General features: G+C 34.8%; 1 protein-coding gene across 1 annotated transcript; it reads right to left on the bottom strand.

Moving 5' to 3' along the window:
* Positions 1-6,826: 6,826 nt before the first annotated feature.
* On the bottom strand, positions 6,827-15,639 carry LOC145785619 (sperm axonemal maintenance protein CFAP97D1-like). Its single transcript, XM_082597294.1, has 6 exons — positions 15,455-15,639; positions 14,503-14,618; positions 11,751-11,902; positions 9,306-9,467; positions 8,537-8,659; positions 6,827-6,940 (listed from the first exon to the last, which is right to left on the bottom strand). Exons 1-6 carry the CDS (start codon positions 15,478-15,480, stop codon positions 6,893-6,895), a joined length of 627 nt encoding a protein of 208 aa, XP_082453420.1. The 5' UTR covers positions 15,481-15,639; the 3' UTR covers positions 6,827-6,892.
* Between the last annotated feature and the right edge of the window lie 5,835 nt (positions 15,640-21,474).

The following is a 21,474-nucleotide window of genomic DNA, read 5'->3' as shown; positions in this document are numbered from 1 at the left end:
TTAAAAGAGCGAGTTTTCCAATACCAAACATTCAAACATCTCAGCCAGGAATTAGCAACAAGAAAACATAGAGCCTTAGCTTTATTACTGAAAAAATGCCGAAGAAAACATGATCTTATCCTTTTGCTATGCCACCGGACAGCACCATTTTACAGGAATATTTATACCCACATTTTTGTTGAAAATGCTCTCAGAATGCACCAAATTCAAAGTAATTTTTCAAAATTTTCTGGGGAGGCCCCCCGCCGCTGGGTGTCGCTTTTGGAGAACACGCCGCCGGGCTTCGCCCGCTGGCCGTCAAAACCCCCCAAATTCCTGGCTACGCCACTGATTGTTCATATCTGTTTTATCTTTTTATTACGTTTTAATTCATTTTCAAATTTTCTGGCCCCCCCCCAAAAAAAAATCCTAGATCCGCGCCTGATGTAGCCTAATATAGAAGTTATTTAACTTTAGAGCTGTTCAAATCAAAAGTATTTTTAAATGATCAGTGACGATTCGACCCAACATCGCTTGCCTTGATTTCATTACAATTAAATTCCATTTGTGAAGAATTTCACTTTGTTTGGACCAAAAACGCTCCTCTTTAACAACAGCCCCATTCACTAGACTCTAACTACCTTCAATTTAAAACTCATAGGACTACAGTATACCAGTGCTTCTTAACCCTTTTTTGCCTCAGAGCGCACTTGTAGACCTCTGAAAATGTGATGGCGCCCCAGGCGAACAAAGCGAATTTTTTGGGTAGGCTACCAGTATTTTTCTTGATTTGCTTGCAAATTTTTATTACATATGGCTCATTGTTGCATTATTTTTAAAGTAGTGTATGCTCAATCAGATAAGCCAAAAAAGAAATCAAAAAAAGTTATAAGAAATAAAGCTTTATTATTATGAAAACACACAGCACAACCTTCGGTTGAAAAAATTTCAGCACTGACGCCATTTAATAAACTGAACTGCCCGTTTCATTGCCTCAGATTCAGAAAACTCATACTTTCTATCCCTCATTCTAAAAATATTTTGTTACAGGTTTTTTGAATATTTTTTCGATTTCCTTGCAGCGCACCTGGCGACCTTTCGCAATGCGCCGTAGCGCGCAGGTTAAGAACCATACATAGCCTACAGTGCAGTAGTCGAAAAGCGCTAAACGTGAAACACGTCAAAATGGCCGAACAGATGACGTTCCGCGTATATTCACAGCAGCCAACCACCATGTTTGAAGCGTGACCATGACCTTCTTCTAACTGAAGATGGCTATGACTATGAGCGTGACCGTGTCCGCCCTGATAGCTCAGCTGGTTAGCGCGTGACTTCGTGAACGAAGAAGCTTCAAGATCAAGCGGCGTTGGTTCGACTCTCGGGGTGTGTGCTTGAGCAACGCATTCTAAGGACTGCTCTCCATTCAGCGGCACTAAATGGATGGAATAGTTCTCCAGCAACAAGACTTCAACAATCGGAAATTTCACTCTGTCAATCTCGGTAACCGGCCCTGCGTCAAAAGCCTCTACAAGTATGCGAAACTACCAGGAATAACCTATCAAGGCTTTGTCAGTCCGAGGATAAAGATTCAAAACCAAACCAAAGCCGTAAGTCAATGATTCTTTCTTGATCCAGTAATTGTGCACGCATAAATTTTGGCCACGCGACCGAGTGATACAAGCTTCTGACCGATGTTCGATAGAATGTCGGTTTGATACCCATCGGCATCGCTTGGGGGTGTCTTGGCAAGTGCAACACGGATATTGGCTTTCTGTTTTTTTTGGCGGTCTTTGTCTGATTGCTTCAAATCATGCATTACTTGAATACGACAGAAGAGAACTCTATTTTCATTAACTTGTGCTATTGATAAGAATGTTTGTTCTTTGGCCTATGGCCAGGTCCGATGAAAGGATATTTTGAGCCCGTACAAACGAGAAAGTAGTTCTATGTAAACAGATCTTTAAAAAAGTATAGTAATACCACATAATATGCGGTATTTTTTTCGTTCTCAGATCCCCTGGAGAAATGCCTGACCCGGGCTTAAAAATACCGCTTGGACCCTTCCAATTAGGCTAACTCTATTGCTTATAGCCAAAGTAGGCTATATTGCGCAAGAAATGTTGATGTCGTCTTTGCTAGGATAGCCAATTGTACTGCGGATGGAGTTTGTTTGAAAGATTTCAGTTCACTGCAATATTGCACTTTTGAGGTATTACTGCAACTTTTGCATGCTGGTTCGCTGCTTTTGAAAACCGTATCAAAAACATATATGCTTTGAAAAACTGATCATGTGGCTTGCAGTTTAAACTATAGAGACTAATAATTGTCGCGAAAACAAAACTACTGCATGTTATTTAGGCTATTTTTTACTTAGAACTTGCAATATATGCTTGAAAAACACACTTAAAGTCGTGACCTTGCTGACGTTAACAACGTTTTTAAAATAAGCCGAATAGCAAGTTACCAAAATAACGTTTTCCACTGGTCTAATTTTTTTCAGATTATTCTTCTGTAATTTACATAAAAGATACTTTGTCGACAAGAAAACGAATTCTGTTCTTGTTCTTAAAGGTGTAATTAGTTTTGATTGAGAGGAGTAAATTTTCGTTGTCAAAATAGAAAAAGCCACTTGAAAATTTTAATCTGAGCAGTTATTCACACTTATAGTATAGAGGCGTGACATAGGCTACTGTCACACTGGATCCGGTCAACAAGATGAATAGCAAAAAATTCTTAAGTTGTTGTCGTATTTTTCTGGTCATAAAAAATACTATACTGTAGACCAGTTGCATAACTACTCAGATGAAGATGTTGAATCTATGTGAAAGGAGAATTTGTTAGCTGATTAAAAATTTTAACAACTCGGGCAAACGAAAAAAACAGGGTCTTGTTAAGTACAAAGTTTGAAAAAAGAGATTACCTACTTTTTATTCAATCCACCAAGCACCATTGGGTTCACTCCTTGTCAATTGGGGCCATGGCCATGCACTATGTTTTTTTGTTTAAAATATCAAATGTTCAAAACTACCTAGTGTACCCGCTTTTTGATAAGGATTTTCAAACATCGTTTTATGTCTTTTAACTGTGATGTGCCACATAACCTTTGCTTCTAGTTATTTTATTGAACCAAAGTAAATTTTATTTCAAAATAAAATATCCAGAGCATAAAAATGTAAAATAAAAAACCAAAACTGCTTTCAGGCCAAATTAATCAATTTCAGGAAAAAATCTAGACGTACGTTTCAGCGCTGGGCAAGTACAATTTCTGATATAAATAGTAAAAGAAAACAAACATGCGCCATTTTTCGTGCGACCTTTTTGTATGCTGAAGACAGTTTTGTATGTTCGGTGTGAATCTCGCCTTAATCGCTACCGTTATTTATCGCACTGCGGTAACAAAACCACCCTCAAGAAATTTATTTTTTCTCCTTAATGCACTTAAATCATACGGTAAATAATTAATGTTCATTCTTGCCACTTATTTGCTGTTGAAAAAAAAAACTTTATTTGTGAAATTGTGGGTAGGCTAATCATGTTGCACGAAGGGAAACTGTGCTAATTACTCTGTAGTGACCGCGCTTTGATTTCAAACTGAGACAAGCACAATTGAGCCAATAGGCTGCTTTGCGATGAAAAAAAGCTTCAAATGCAAATTGATAAATTGTTTGAAATAAAATTTTCTAATGGGCTTTCCAGCCAATCTTCAGTTAAGTACTTAGTAGAAATATTTTGAGATTTCGTAAAAACTATTCTTTCTCCTAACATTTATTAATTGTAGCAATGAAATACTCGTGATATGAGCACAGATTATTTGCCGATTATCCACAGTTATTTGTCTCTTCACTGCGTTTGTGTTGAAAATGTTTACAGTTTTTAAACGAGCATAAACCTGGCCACTAGCTTGGCAATCGTCTCAGGTTTTAAATGGCCAATGATCAGTTGAACTATTTGTTTGCCTCTAATGACCTACACTCCCACAAAACCTTTTTTTTTAACTAAATAAAGCTGTTCGTTTGTGGTAGTTACTCACAGAATGCAATCAAAATGCATGTTTTTTTCTATCAATTGTTTTTACGTTAAACAGACAAATTATAATTTTATTTTTTTAGCTACAGTTTTAGGCCTTATCATTGCAAGACTATTGCGTGTACATTAGTACAATCAAGTCTATGAGCATATTATTAGTTAAAGAAAATAGTAAAAAATTCTTACAAGGGCAGCCAGCCGACAAATAAATTTTACTATAATAGGCTAAATATTAGCCAATGGTGTGAATTATAGCCTAAATATCATTGCAATTCATATGTAGTTGATTGGATGAATTAACTTCAGACTATGGTAGGCTACCTAGCTAACAGAATGAAATTTCGTTTTCAATATGTACAGTAATATAACTAGTTAGGCCTATAACAAAATTTTACATTCAGTAGTAGGCTAAAGTCTGAAATTTGTAAAGCAAGGTTTAGGGTGCGTAATCTTACTGCATATCTGGACGCTTCAAAAAGTGTGGTAGCCTATTACAGAAGATAAATACAGTTAGCCAACCTTGATGTTTTCCTCTTTTTTTTTCTTTTTTTTTTGCTGTGGAAAACTACTTTTATTTTGCGTTTTTTGATTCTGCTTTAAAGACAAAGCTTGGCTGTATTGTGAAGTTCAATACATTTTTACACAAGCAGAAGCTATCATATTAGATTGATATTTGGGTAATCATAAACCTACCCGAAGGATTTATAAATCACAATATTTCAAAAAATTACATAAAAACGTTTTTTAAAAAATTCATAAACTTAAAAGTAAAAGGTCATTTTTACAGAAGAAATTTTCGTCGTTGACAAGAAAAATTTTTTTCAAAGTTGCTGTGGGAAGGTAACAACTAATAGTCTACTCTCGTGCGGTAGGAATGGCCAACGTCTTTCTGTTTAAGGAATTGACCACATTCTCTTTAAGTTCTTTACCCTCAAGCATTTTTTATTTTGGTTGTTCAATTGTTGTAGGATGAACAAATTGTTTGTGGTCTTGAAAACGCATTCGCATTTGCACAAATTTCAGATTCTTAACTTCTGGAAAGTTATTTACTACAATTAGGCGTTTGATAAAAAGTCATTCAAACACGATACGACGCCCTAAGGCAGTGGTTCTCAAACTTTTAAGCCTGTTGTACATTAGATAATTAATCTGTCTTTTTGCGGCATACTTAGCACAAACACCAACATATTACCTGAAAAAAATATTTTAATGCGAAAAATTTGGTGGGTTTTTGTGAGCAATTGAGTTTAAAATGTGGCTCTTGAGTTTTCAGGCATACCCGCAATCTCGTCAATTCCAAGAAGTTTCTTCGGTTTTTTTTGCTGGGTTTTCTTTTGTAACACATTTGAGATAACTCCAGACATGCGCGCAAGTACTGCCATCACTGGGTCTCACTGCCTAAAAAACTATTACTTTGCTTCAAATCACTGAAACACCTGACACAAACTCCAGCCGCGAAAAAAATACTCCCAGGCTTCAGCAAGAGAGGTTGATTGATGACAAACGTCCACAATAAGAAGGAGAATAAACAAAAATCATAGAATTATTGTAGGGGCACAAGCCGTGGGGGCAGAGAGGCATTTGACCTCTGTGCTGCCTTTTGGCTAGTGCAAAAATAAAATGCCAAATTATTTGAATCTGGTCAATCCGTTTATCCGACTGCCAAAACTAACATGGAGTGCTGATTTCTTATTTTGTTGAACATGGCAGCTTATTATACTCAAGAGAACTGAACTGAAATGAAGAGATCCTACGCCGTATGATGCTGTTTAGACAGCGAAAAAACAAGCATAACTCAGATAAAGTAGGCTATATATGTGCTCATTTAATTGTTTTAGCCTACAGCTTACAGTAGTAAGCCACTTTGTGTTGTAATCACGGATTTGAAGTTATTTTCAAATTCATATGTAGGCTAACTGCCCAAAACAATACCTTAATACAAAAAAGTTTTAAAAAACACTGACTACAATTTTTGCCACTTTGTCTGCAGCTAAAAAGCCGGGCTAAAAAGCTTCTTTTTTTTAAATTAAAAATTTACATTCGTTATTTTGTAAAACAGGAACTCTGGTTTATTTTTATTTTCAGCCATAATCAATAATGAAAGATATTTTATAAACAACATTGAATAAACAGAAAAAACAACTCTTTTAAAAGGCGATCTAAATTAGCCTAACACTTTTACAAGGCGATATGGCAAAGAACATAGGCTGTTTTTCTTGTAACCGAAATTATTACACTTTCAAAGTAAGTATTCTACAAAAGGTTTTCGTAGACTGCTGCATACAAGACAGAGTCATCGTAATTCAGAATTTCTTTTACCCAGGCCACAGTAGCCGTGTTCGCATCTCCGCATACTACTGTACATAAAGTTTGTTAAGCTCAGTAGGCTACTGGTAGATTACTATTTCGATGCACGCCTACTTTGTATAATTAGGAAATTTCAATAAAATTCCTCAGGTTTGGGCAATTCTTTGTTTTGTCCCTCCAAATATGGATAATCATATCATTATTTTTAAACGTGTCGGCATCATAGGATGGCAAGAAATCCAATTGGTTTCTAAAGCTAATTGATAACTATGAGTAGCGCTGAAGATATTGGCTTTTCTACGTTACCGGGCAGGTTAAATTTTTGGATAATAATTAATGATTTTTTAGATAGCTTCATTCTTCATAAAGAACGTTTTATTAAACAAAAAGCTAAATTTCTGAAACCAGTAAATACATTTTGCTAAAGATGATATTAAACCGTTGATTGACAGAAAAAGTTTTTTTATTCTGTGCATTGTGAGTTGTACTTTATGCTCATTGAAAAGAAGCACCATGAAACAATAATAAGGTCGTCTATATTTAAACTCCAGTGAACAGAAAAGTGATTCACAAAAGCTTGTTACACTGAGCGAGTTCGCTTCTTTCCTTTTTCCAATATTGGAGTCACCTGAAAGAATATTTACTCAATTTAAGAAGCTGCATTTTAGATACAAAACTAATAATATGAGTTGAAAAGATTACTTGTGTAACAAACATGACTTTTTGGGCACCATAAGGTTGAAGCTTTCAAATTTGCAGAAAATCGCATATTGTCTGAGATGTTGCAACAAAGTCAATTTGGTTTATGTTGTTGTCTTTTTGGTTTGTCACTAGAACATGCTTTGAGCATTACACAGCATCAGCTTAAAGTGAAAATTCGACAACTATAACTGACATCACTTTTCAACTTAGAACTCCATTAACAAAACGATGCTTAACATTTACACAATAGATAGGAGAGTTTCACAATCATAAAAAACTATTGATATTTCTATGCATGAGGTTTCGAGTGTTACACTTTTGATGTTTCTGTATGTAATCTAATTTACAGATATAATGATCTGGACAGATATCATATCTGCCCAGCAGCGGTGCAGTGCAGAGGAATCCAGATGAGATTTTCGGACCCGGCCAGGGATAATTTTAGGGGCCAAAGTGACCGCGAGCTTGAAAAAAAACACGCGCATTCTTTGGATATAATGCGTTTTTTTAGAATTATCTTGATTTGGGGCTCGAGGATCTCATTGGTACCCAGTAGCGCACCCAGAAAAAAAATTAGGAGGGGCTAATTCAGAAATGTCGGCCGAGTGATTTGCGACAATAGTGACAGTGACAATAGGCCAATGCCCATCCCTTTGATTAATATTTAAAAGCACTCACGGCCCACAACCCACCGGTTGCCGATACCTGTGCCAGGGGTCTAGCGGAGCGTTCAAGCTCTCTTGGAAAAAATATTTGATTTAAATAGTTGACTACGAGGCAGAGCGAACGTTCACTTATGATCGCACAGAGTCTATATCTATGAAGTCACAATTGTACTTATTCCTCCGGTACATATTCATATCTAACCTGTAAGCAAAAGGTATAAATAGAAAACATACAAAAACTTCATTTTTGGTGGGGGATTTTTGGGGGGCTTGAGCCCCTTAGCCCCATGCTGGGTGTGCTACAGTTGGTACCGAGCCCAAATTATGTTCTCTAAACGGCTCTATATCTATCAATTAGCTTAATATAAAAACATAAAAAATTAATTGACAGATGGCCTGCAAATCCTACAATTTCGGAAAAAATTTATAAACAAAATTTTTCTTAATCATCCTCTCAGTAGCAGGACTCAACTGATAGCATGAAACAATTTATTTCGCAAAGTTCATCACAAGGGAAGCTGATATTTTTCCAACCAAAACATTGTTCGCTTGTTTCAGCAACACTGTATTTCGAATGTTACAAAATCCCTAACTCTTCATCAAAGTAAAATTATCAGCTATAGCACTTTGACCAGGCTACTTTCTCTACTATTTAGGTTATCATGTTTTTAGGCAAATCACAAATGAACCATCGTCAGAGACATGTGCAGTGTAACAAAAAACTCAGGTCAATTGTTAATTGTGGCACAAGATGGCTTTTGAATCATTTGTGAAAAAAAAATCTAATGCACATTACAAGGAATTTTGTGATAATGGTTGATATTTTTACCAATGAGAATTCAAAGTATCTTACATACCCGTTTAAATGTTTTTCTGGCTGTGTAGTACGACTTGGGCTGCGACGAATAAGCAAGTGAGTTTTGAGTGTAACCCCAGTCTTGCGGGTATTTGGCTATATTTGCCATGTAGCCTTGGTACATCTGAAAGAAAAATCCAAAATTACCGTAATTTGCAGAAAAACTTTATAACAAACGCAACTAAGACGTTCTTAAATGTCCGTCTATTAAAATCATGAAGTGTTTTATCATTTGGAAGATGAGAGTAGATGGTGGAAGAAATGGAATATTATTAAGTTTTCAAAGAAAAATGGTTCTAAAAATGTTGATAGTTTTTCCAGTACACCGCTACCAATTATTATAGAGACTTAAAAGATCTACTGCAATTGATGAAATTGTATTAATGTAGCAGGAAGCAATAAGCACACATTAAATTAATCTGCTCTTATACAAAAATCACCGAAATCTTGTCGACGTGATTGAGACACACTTGAAGAGATTCTACTTGATAAACACATTGACAATTGACATACTGTAGAGTTGGACGATGGAGAACAATCCCAAGGATTTTTTTCCAAGTCCGGCAAAATTTAAGGCGATATTTTAAACAAACTGCTTTATGATCCGATAAACTTCTCTGGTATTATTTTTCAATAAAACCAGGAAAAGAAAGTTTTGATATCAATGTTAATTTGTTCATGTCAAACATTTATCAACTCTGGTAGCGTGCTTGAAGCGTAATGATCAACTAATGAAACGGACAGGTTCGTTCATGCTACACAGCACATACTCGCCAGTCGTCCTCCCATAAGAAATGGTTGTAATATGGTTCTTTGGTTGAGATTCGTTTCAGTATAGCTTGGTTTTCGTGGGTAACTCGAAGTAAATCTCTTTGTCGTTTCGATTTGTTCAAGCTTTTCTGTTCATACCGGTTCCAGTTGTCAACCCTTCCCTGGTGTTACAATATGTAATTTGCACATTGCCACAAACTGACCAGGTATCGGCTATGCAGAAGTGCATAACATGACTATAAAGAAGTTAACAAACTTTTTTTGAATATCATAATTTTGAAACTTGCTTTTTCTTCAACATTTTTGGTTGAAAATTAAAAGTTCTACTAAGTTATATCAACCATTTTCTAGTTTTACGAAGTAGGCTGCTTAATATTACGCATACATTAATGAGACAATCTCATGGGCCTGGCTGGGGGCTGGCATTTCATCCTGTTGGCAGAGTGAGTATATTTTAGGTTGATTCAATGCTTGCAGACGTTGAGCAAACCAATGTAACAGGTGTAAGTTTGCCAGATGGAAAATGTAACTTCTGGAGATAAGGAGCACACCTTTCTACCATAAATAGACGATGAAAAACAAGGTAATTAAGTTGAGCAGCGATTGACAAAACATAGCAAGTTTGAACTCTTTTGTCTTTATCATAGTGTCTTCGTCAAAAAACAGCCTATTTAATGCAGAAAAAAAGAAAAAAGTTAAGCTTAATATCAAAATAATAAAGTGCTCAAGTGGTTTCACTCTGAGATAGCGCCAAAACAGAGATGCTTGTCACATTGTTTTTGTGCTTACCGAGCGACCATTTTCAAATTTGTTGAGTTTTCTCTACTTAAAACTAAGAAGATTCGGAAACAAATTCAAACTATTGTAGTGATCTCCAAGAAAATGCACTTGAAATGTATCTATTAAAGATAAAAAGTTTATTTATTTATTTTAATCCCATTCAAAAATTTCAGGCCTAGAGTCTTCAAAATAAGTTTTATGTTAAGTCTGTGTTAATTTTTTTTTTCCTTTGTTAAACAAAGCAACAGCCTCGTAAGACAAAAATCAGCAAACTCATCTCTGAAAAAAAATGCTTTTTATTTCTTGTCGCCTGATACAGCGAAAGGTTCATGTCACGAAAGGAGTCAAGGCATTCCTTTGATTTTGTGTTACATGTGAAAAGCATTTGTTTGAAATTAAGAAGCGAAATTTCAAATAACTAAATGTTGGATACACAATACAAGCAAAGAACCCAGCGAAATAAAGCCCAAATTTATTTCAAGATATTTCAGTTTATCAATTCTTGCCTTTCATTAGATAGGTTGCATATTTTATTTTATTTGTTTTTGACTTTGTTTTTACCAAAGCTTTATCAAACTTCAACATACACCAAGTAAACATTAAACAAATTCAATAATAGGAGATGTTCTACTGGTGCAAATTGAGCTAAACTATCACAAGATGTTTGCACCAGTAGAACATCTCCTATTATTTAATTTAATGCCTGGTGAACAGCCTCATTCAATTTTCAGCATTAAACAAATTCATTGAAAAAAAAAATTACAGCCGACACTTTAAACTAAATAATCATAAAAAAACAAACAAACATTTTTTGGCTATTGATATATTTCTAATTCGTTCCAAACAACGCTCTGTCTGTGTATTATATGCTTTATTCTTCATTTTCAAGACGTCAATTTGAGTTGCGCAGTGAATAAGATGGATTTTGAACTTGTTTAAATTGAATCAAAAACACCTGATTTCGATTCTGACTTTGCAATTGTTTAATGAGCGACTTTGCAAACACCAAAATGCATTTAGCCATGTCCACAGTCCAGCCAATCGCTTAGGAGTTAAATAATAAAAATATCAGATTTTGACGTCGATTTTTCTTATTGGCTGACTTCAATTGCACAAATGCACAAGCCAGAATATTTCAAATTGCATAGAAAAAAAAATGATTAAAATTTTCAGCAAAAAATTATGTTGTTGAGATTAATTACGTGACACGGTCAGGTACTTGCACTGGGTGTAATGCGTTCAATATAGCTCAACATGATGGCTATGCAGTTTGCACTCTGCAAATGAAGGTACCAATAAACTAAAAAAATTGCAAAATCTTGCCAAGTCAATAAAAAATTCATTCGAAATGTTGTTATCATGATTAATTGATGCTTTAATTAAAACTCTTGACGTGATAGGAGCTTGAAGCAACTCCACAAACTAGCTGTTTTTACATTGATTTAACGTTTAAAGATATTAAATCAATGTAAAAAACGATTGATTTTCTGCCTGGAAAATTAGCTGCGTTTGCAACGGATGGTTTCCGTCTTCCGACGACGATAACTGTTCCTGCCTGCAGCCAGAAAATCCGTCTCTAAGTTACATTGATATAACGTCTACAGACGTCGAATCAATGTGATAAAAGACTGATTTTCTGATTAGTGTTTGACGTAAAAACTTACTTTTGTGCGCATGACGTAACTCATCTTCTCCATCAGAGCTCTGTTGTCTCTCTCCACTGATGCCAGCCGCTCCTCTTCCAGTTGGAGCTTTTTTAGCTTGACGTGCAAATGTAAGTAGGTCTCAGGTGAGCGGTTGTCTATGCCTGGCTGTGCTGCAACAATTGATTTTCAATAAGTTTTACTCGATGCAATTCAAACACATTAAATTAGTTGTTTATTTAAAATTCGATTACCAAACTTTCCTTCAGTCTGAAATAAAAGGAATAACAAAAATCTTTATCATGGGTATGCCGCCTGTCAGAAGATGAGATACTTCTTTCTCTAAGTCATGTTGATACTAAGGTCATGGTAGCAATCCAACGTATATCCGTTTCAGGCATCAACACTAGCCAATCGGTGTTTAAAGACAGGCGGCTGGACCAAATGAATAACGAAATTAACGAACTAGAATTATGTCACTCAATTGCTTTTATTTTTTGACTTTTTTATGATCGTGAAAACCTAGAGAAAATTTTAAAAATGTTTTTTTAAAATTAAGTTTAGTTTGGACCAAAAGTTTTGTTTCAATTAGAAAAGTCTTTTGACAAGCATAAGTTCCCTTTGTATGCTATACTAAGTCAATGGTTAATTTAAAAATTCTTATTTTGAATATTCCAGTGTAAGCTGCTGTACTGTAGTTGTGACATACTGTAAGAAAAAAGTATAAACGCTTAAAGGAAGTTTTCTCTTTAGATCATTCGTTTTCATAACCAAGAATAATACTAAACTCGTGCTTAATATCGTATCAGCATTATGAACATCTAAGCATCACATTTTTCCCACAAAACTTACAAAAGTATATATTCACATAGCTCTTGTTTACCTACTTATCTGGCTTATCGTTTAAGCATTATGCTATTATGTAAATCAACATGCTCGACTTGCTCAAGCAAGCATCAGTTCACAGAAAGCAAATTCCAGGTAGAAACATGGTTTATCGTCTTTTCAGTGTACTTTGCGGTGTGTATCAAATCTTTTATTGTTAACGAGGACAGAGCCATGTGTACAGCATTTTAACTTCATGTTTGCGCTAAAAGTTGATTTAAACAACGTAGAAAGTTAGTTTTGCATGTTCATAATACGTTCGTTGATGCTTTATGCATGCTGCTTCGGCAAAAGAGGCGAAAAGTACATTTCAAACGGAGATGACTATAATTCAACCAGGTGACCATGATTCAACAAGGTATAAGCGTGAAATCGCATTCTACATAGGCTAATGGTGACGTTTTACAGTTATTAAAAATGAAAACATTTTTATTGCATTTAACCGACTTGAAAAGCTTTAGTGTGGTTGATTTTCTCTTTTTATTGTTGCAAAAAGCAAACCGCATTTCTTGCTTTTGTTTAAGCGCAGTTCTTGATTCCAGTGTCGCAAATCAGATGAAGAAAACCATGAATATGAAATATCACCTCGCAGTGATTTGACTGAAACTATATCTATAAAAAAAATGGAATTATATCAAACCAATATAATTTTTTATACTGACGTCAATGATGAACACAACATAGCAATTCGCCAGTCGGTGAACGTCTCTACCCGGAGTGTGAGACTGAAACTAATTGTTAAAATACTTTGCACCTTGTGAACACGCTTCGAAACAATTTGCCCGTAATTTCCCCTCTTGATTGCTTTCCACAAAAAAATAAAGACGCAGATCACGATGTACTAGGCGAAAAATGGGGCCTTTTCCCATGTTTTTTTCAATTCACCACACCCCGTGGACATCCGACATCATATAGCAATTAGAAAATTATAAGCTGTCGTATTTTATAACGCCTTGATAGAGGTGTTTATGGCGATAAGCATGCAACTGTTTACTTATAACTAGCCATTAACGTTTTTTATTTGCCACCGAGCAGAGCAAAATGAAACCGATGATTTTCAAGCGAATAGATGAAAAATGTAAATGTTCAGGTATTGCTGTGTTAATTAGAGTAGATAACTAAGGTGGTAGCTGACGAGCCATGCAACAAGATCTTTTAGCATTTAGCTGCTGCAGTACAAATAAATCGACCAGATTAAACTAACACACCGCGCGTTGTCTGGGATGCTTAAACACGTTTTCAATAGCCTACTTGTTTTGTTTTTTTCTTTCTTTTATTTTTTAGTAGATTGAAATATTTTAAAATGACTTTTATTTTCCCGATAAACAAAATTTACAACTGTGGACTACGAAAACCGGTTCTTAAAATATCGCAGGGTTGGTTGCTCAAGTCACAGTCGGATATTTTAATTCAACGCTATCGGCTTGTGGGAACTACTTTAAAGTTTGAATTGAAAAGATTTAGACTTTCTGTAGTAGGTGTTAGCGAATTTCAGGATCTGATATTTTTAGTCTAACTCCATAGCCAGTGAAAATCTGACAACAGGCTATACGTCATTTAAAATGATTTATCGAAATGAAACAAATACAATTGTAGCCTTGTAGGCTACGCCATAAAAATGCGAAAGAAGAAATTCGTTGCTAGATAAACGATTAGAAACGAAACCAAAGCGAAAAAAACTTTGCATTAAAACAAATATTCGATATTTTTCTAGTATTTTTATTTTACACAATTGTAGTTAAATAATTGGCAATTGTTAGCAGACCCACTTTGAATTAATTGCCAATTATCGAGACTTTTAATTGGCGCTATTTTGTACCCAATTGGTGTGAAATAAATTATTTTAAATTGTTATAATGAACGATAAAACTTTCAGTACAATATTTACCATTGTCCACCCTGCTTCGATGAATATAATACCGATCTTGGTCCCACCTCTTCTTCAAGAATTTGTTGTTGCCCGGAGTTAACGGCTGATAAGCTCTGTGATTCATTTGGTCTCCGCTAAAATACAATTCAGTTTTATTAACCTGAAACACCCGCCAAGAAAACAATAAAATTTAAATGCAAAATTTTCTCTTTAGTTTGAGAAAAACAATAAAGCTTATGACGTCATAAACACGACAGTTATTGATCAGTTGCCAATAAAAAAAATCGTTCATACGAGCTTGAAAGCACTAAAAATATTGCTTCATACTGGCAGCGATGCTTAAACTTCTTAGGCTACGCCCCCTTGACGTCAATTGTAAAAAAACTGCTGCCCCCTTTTCTTGTTAAAGTTATACAGTGACGGCAAAAAAATCTTTACATTCAGTCGGCAAAAAAAAACTTTACATGTAAAATCTTGGCTTACTGTTCAGTGTTCACGCCAAAAGCATTGCGTCACAAAAACGCTTATAGTTACATCATTAGCTCCTCTCCGGCTACACTTCACCGTAAAGCCATTGCTCTGCGTGCCTAGTGTTGCTTTCTAGCTTCGTGAATAGTAAGGTCGGTGAAATCGCACAATATTTTTCATTTTCTCAAAGTTTCGAGGTCTTGCAAAAAAAATTTCAAAAACTAAAATGGGTCGAAAGAAGAAGCAAATGGAAGAAAAATCTTGTGCCTTGACTTTGTTAGAGAAGGGAGATTCTTTGATTGCTGTAGCTAGGGATATTGGGGTCTCAAGAAAGACAATTTATCAATTTAAAGGTAAAATATTCAGTCATTGTAAAGATTTTAATTGATAAAAATAGAAAATCCACTATCACGCAGACAAATATAAGCGGCCAAAAATAGTAGTAGATTAGGCTACGCATTGCGACGTTGTCTACATTTGTGTATACAAGTGCGTAACCTACTTAGCCCAGAAATCGTTAAGAGACATATTGCTCCTAATTCCTCTTAGCTAGCAGAGTTGCATTCGTTCTTTATTTCTTCTGGCAGAATTTCCACATCCACATGAAAGGGGTTTCTTGCCCTTTTTTCCTAGCCTACAGCTATTTTAACAAATTAACCAAAATTGAAGCCATAGCTGTTATATTAGTCTGGTTTAGTAATTTTTTTAAGTTTTCAAATTGGCAGAAAAATCGTCACAAACGGTCATTGTTACCGAACAGTGGAATATGCAATATTGCAAGAATATGCGCTAGGAACCAGATATGCACGGAGTCAGGTTTTCTACACTCTTGCTCCACTCCGACTCCTAAGTCTGTGACTCCAAACTCAATTCCTGCTTATTTTGGGGATACTGACTTCTAGCTTCGATTCAGAACGCAAACCACAATCTTTTTTTTTTTATGCAATAACACTTATAGCCTACCACCAACACTTATAGCCTACCCACCAAGCATATTCCTACATGAAAAAATTTCTGCTTGGAAAAGAAAATCATAGAAGTCCAAAAAAGTTACTAATGTGCCAACTTGGCTATAGCGCAAATATTTGTATGCTAAAGTATTAACAGGCAAAATATCAGAGTTCGGTTCCTGTTTTTTTTTTTCAAGAATGTCAGACTCCCACTCCAGTCCGACTCCGGCTCCGGCCGAAGCCCAATATTCTGGCTCCTAAATACTCTGAAACTCAGGCTTCTGTACACCTCTGCTAGGAACTAAAGTAAAAACTATAAGTCACACCACTAGTCACTAATCGTGACACCAGGGAAGTTAACATTTCTGTTCACGACTTGTACAATACCGTAAGATACAGCCAGTACCACATTCGCGACTCGCTAAGAGACTTTTCAGGCACCTCCCAATTTAAGAAACCCTTGCTGAAAATTTATTTCTGTTGAACGGCTAATTAAGCAATCTGGCTCTAAAATGGCCATTATCAACGAAAGCTTTAAGCTTAACATTTTTACTTTTCTATTGGGCCTTAATGTCAAGAAACGATATGTTAGATTGCTTTTGATTGGAAGCATTGATTCAATTTCTGTTCCTATCAATTTCTTGCAAAGCTTTGCCGGACATTTGCTTACGAAATTAACAGCTTGCCAAATGTACCAGATATTTGCATTATTTGTTACAGTTTTCATGCAAGTTACTGCATTTTTAGAATCAGCATGTGATGAAACCTAAGTCGATAATCCGAAAGATGGAGAAGTCCCACTCAAGAAAAACAAAAACAGCAAACGAATAAAAATTGTATTAAATTTTGATTGGTTCGGGAGATTCGTATTGCATTCGGCTTGATTAAAACAACTTCAGTGTACATGTGCAGAGCACAATTTAATTTATTTAAAAACCATACTTATAAAAAGATTACAAATTGAAATAGCCGATCGTATAGCTTTGCCAACACAGAAAGGAGAAAATAAATAAAAAGCAGATTATTTTCCTATATATGAAGTGTTTCAATGTTTGTAGTTTAGCTGAAGATTAATGTACAGTAGTTGACCAAATACATATTAAGCTGTTTACATAGGCTACAGCTAGGTATTTTTTGTCATTTTTGATTTACTTAATCGGATTTTCGTTTATGCATATAGGCGATAGCCTACATTTTTCTACTACATTGAGACAGTAGCATATTATGCTGACGACTTCAAACACTCTGTCTGAAAACCGACCATGGTCACGCTTTACCGACAAATGGTCAAGTTATATAAACCGTGCCCTTCAATTTGATAATTGTCTGTTATTATCATTATAATAGCAGACTAAAATTTCTATTGTATATTTCACTGCACTGTTGTGAGCGCTTTGAGCTTTTCACTGTGAGATGTATTGAACTTGGGAAAAAAATGGAAAAAATGTTAAAGTTTACCTGTTTTTTCTTATCGAAAAAAAACACTAACATGACTAGCAAGCAAAGTCACTTTTATTATCATAAAAAAACACATGACGGGAAGAAAAAAGAAAAAAAAAACACTGAAAATAGATTGTCTAGTTTTCTCTCCGTCCGAACTTTCTATAATCCTTAAGCTAGTCAACAAGGTTGCTACGATATTTCGAAGTCCTAACTTCATCAAAAATTGTATCACTGAAATGTTTCTTTCGTCATAACAAGTTGGTTTCAAATTTTAGTTCAATTTTAAATCAAAGAAGCCTTTAAATGCAACTTTGGAGGCCTTGCTCTGGCGTGATGATACCAGTCAGAGATAAAGATGCTGAAAATATATTTCTGAATCAGCATCTATTTGGAAGAAGCAGTATGTATGTGGCGAAAGCTCCAAATAGAACAAAATTCATTGATTTCGTAGTGAAATATTTTTATTTATTGATAGCCTAGATATTTCTATACAAGAAGTTACAGATACATAAGCACTTCTCCTCGAAAAATAGTTCTCTTGTTTGGATTGATATTGGTGGATTTTCGGTTGCACGAATTGTCTTAGTTTCTTGTTGAGCTTGGTTGGATATTTGCTTACAAAATTAAGAGTTAGCAAAATAAACTTGATATTTTTATTATTTAACTAAGTTTTGGTGAGTTACATTTTAGAATTTCACGGTCCTTGAATTAAGTGTAATAAGCAGAAAGATTGGAGGTCTTTGTTACGAAAAAAAAAAAAATAATAAACAACAACAAATTTTTATCAGATTTGCATCGCCTGAAGTGTATTTCCGATTGAAATGTCTGAAAAAATAGTTGCTTTTGGCAAAAAAAAATTAAACGATTGATATAAGTTTTATGACTCTTTATGGTGATCGCTTGTAATAATAACAAAAGTGATTGTCTCAGTGCGTGCAATTTTATCCAGGCATCTTCGCATTTTGAAGCATCTCCTCTTAACAATGGCAATAGTCATAAAAAAGTGAATAATTAAACTGATTTAATATCTTTTTATATTTAATATCTAAATTTTTCAATGGGTATTCTCTAGCACTAGCCTTTAGGTTTCAGACACAATATTTTGTCAAGTATACTGTAATTCATAGGGTAGAAAGTTATCTTGCTGGCAAAGATTTTGTCAAAGTTGAGCCATAAACTGTATATGATGAAAGAAGTAGGCTGTAAACTACACTACAATGTTCGTGATTGAACTGACTTGTGTGAAAATAAATTCGTTTGTATTGCAAGACATGTAACCGAGTTGTTCATATCAAGCATATTGTTGTGGGTTTGACACCAGTCAAAAAATAATTCATTTTCTTGAATACAATGTAGGCTACTTTTGTTATCTGGTGGTCTACAGCAGGCGCACAAAGTTGAAACAGAAGCATTCTTATCAAAGTCGTTGAAAGACCAGATCTGGTATGGCAACAAAGAAATATTCGGATCTCCTCTGAAAAAAATCTAAAGAACGAAAAAAAGCTCTTCTACTGGAGAACAAGAAAGTGGTATTTATAATATATCCTGGGACCCTCATAATTTTTTTTCTGTGCTACTAATAAGATTCCGGGTCTAAAAACATTCAATTGATCTAACTGTCAACGGTGGTGTTTATTAAATAGGCTAAGATTGTCATTGAAATATGGAGCAATATTCGTAAAAAAACTTTAATATCATTTTTCGGCTGAAATCGATTGCTACACTCTATACCTACTGTTTAGTTTTTACGATCACAAGCGAAGAAAACAGTTTCTGGCTTGTACATAACTGAATAAAACAAAACCTCTTTTTTTACAAAAAAAAGGAAAAATCAAAAAATTGGATTAGTAAAGTTTATTTGGCTTTCTTCAATAAGGGCTAGAACCTGATCGTTTTTGCTTGAAGAAATTTACCGCATGCTTCACATAAGCTGTTGCATATGGGGTGTCACAGGATCAAGGGCGTAGCCAGCACAAAATTTGGGAGGCCAATAAGTATTTTTGCAGATCTGAGTGAACCCGGCAACGAGTCACTGAAGGCGGAGCACCCACAGGGGGCCTCTCCCAGAAAATTAAAAAAAAAAACACTTTAAAATTGCGCGTTCTGAGAGTACTTTCAGCCTAAAAAAATAATAAAACTTAGTCAAATGATGTTTTAACAAAGTGTAAAATGTTTGTTCAAAATATTTTGAGAAGCAATTGCTCCTTTGCCCTCCCTGACTACGCCGCTGCACGGGATGTGTGAATGAGTAGGCTAAATAAACGGTATCAGTAGATAAAACACCACATAAATACCAAACTATCTTCAAATGATGAAGATGATTTTGAGATGAATGATGACATTTGAAGATGATGTTAGGTAAGATTGTAAATACCAAATTAAATGTTTTAACTAAAATTTATCTTATTAAATACTGTATAATTTATTTGATTCATTAATTTTGTGAGATCCATTTTGTTGGTATTATTTCCACGCTGTGCAACCAAAGCCAACCATAAATCGTTTTGGTGTATGCATAAGCAAACTGTTGGAATACAGATACAAAGACAAAAAAACTTTTCGTTAGGTGAAGCTGAATACAGACAATTTCTTCTCTGTGACAAATGGTGTTTGTCATTACGTAGGGAATTAAGGATATCTTAAAGTTATAGACAACACAGGCAAAGTTATATAGTTTGGTTAGTCATCCATTTTGTTAGGCTAAGACTATTGGTTGATGAAATTTTTTTTTTCACATGTAGTAAAAAAAACTTAGTTTCTAGCTTTTGTATCGGAAAGTCTAAAGCTATCAGCAAGCGCTTTTGAATACTTGCTTTTTGTGTGATGAAAATCGTGATACTCGCTGTCGAAGAATTTTGTTTACTAGCGAATTAAATAACTTTGATGCAATAAACGGTAAGAGGTTTTTACAGACTCAATTTGAATTATGGGAAATTAACAGGCTGATCAAAGCCGAGAGTTATCGCAAACCTTTAATTAACAATTTGTCTGCTATCGCCATCAGACACGTAAACAGTTGCATTTTCCGGGAGTGGCAAAGTTTTCTAATATTTAAAATTTTTGATTGAAAAATGTTTTCATGCAAATTTATGTAATAAAGTAATTGCTATAGAATTTAAAAACGTTCAGTCATGTGCTTTTTTAGAATTTAATTAACGAAATTTTGAGCAATTGTTTTTAGCGAAATTAACCCCCTGCTTCTGGAAGGTTAAAGAAACAAGGTAAGCTACACTTACAACCATTCAGTTTAAACTACCGTAACTATACCTACAATACAGTATGTTGTATCTACAATGAATTCATTGAGGTCTTGCAACAGAAACGTGGGTCTAGAAAAGACCAGTGGGAAGGCCAGGTCACTACATAGTTCCGACAAAATGAAATTCTAAAATAAAACAAAAAAGTAAAAGCTGAGGTACAAAGAAACGACCATCTCATAAGAAGTCTGGGGATTTTTTTCCAAGAATATTTTGAACGATTTTACGTTGTTTTAGTCGTATTTTGTGTATATTGTGAGCTAACAATACTTTTTGTTCAAAAGACGACACTTTTGTATATTTGACCATATTTATTAAATCAAGTCTAGCTGCAGAAATTATTGCAATGAAAACATTTGGTTTAAAATTGCGACTACGGCAATGTAATGGCCTAAGATTGAGCAAGTGAGAAAATTTGCATTGGGGGTGCATGGCCAAATCATGCTCTCCTGGATCTAGGTATACTGCCTCGTGGATGTTTTATATTGATTATAAACTTGTTCAAAAAAAGGAGCAGAAATTCTCATTCTTTGGTGTTACGACCTTATTTCATGACATTTCAATTAAAAAATTAAACGAAAAAAACGCTTTAAGCACTTACTCGTCATATCTAAAGGTGAGTTGAAGAAAAGTTTAATGATTAAGTCGTATCTTGCATCTGTTTTAGCAATTATATTAAAAAAAATTATTGAAACTAAATGTCTTTTCAGAAAAATGGATAGAAGGGTAAACCATACAGGCATGCCGAAATTTTTTTTGTTTTTGGTACGACTGATGCTTTCAGCACTGGGCAATATCCCAGCGAGCACAACAATCACTTTTACATTGATTCAACGTCTGCAGACTTTGAATCAATGTAAAACGTGATTGAT

The sequence above is a fragment of the Aplidium turbinatum genome, chromosome 16 (assembly GCF_918807975.1).
Source record: "Aplidium turbinatum chromosome 16, kaAplTurb1.1, whole genome shotgun sequence".
Classification (NCBI taxonomy): Eukaryota; Metazoa; Chordata; class Ascidiacea; order Aplousobranchia; family Polyclinidae; genus Aplidium; species Aplidium turbinatum.
This window is presented reverse-complemented; position numbering and strand designations above follow the sequence as displayed.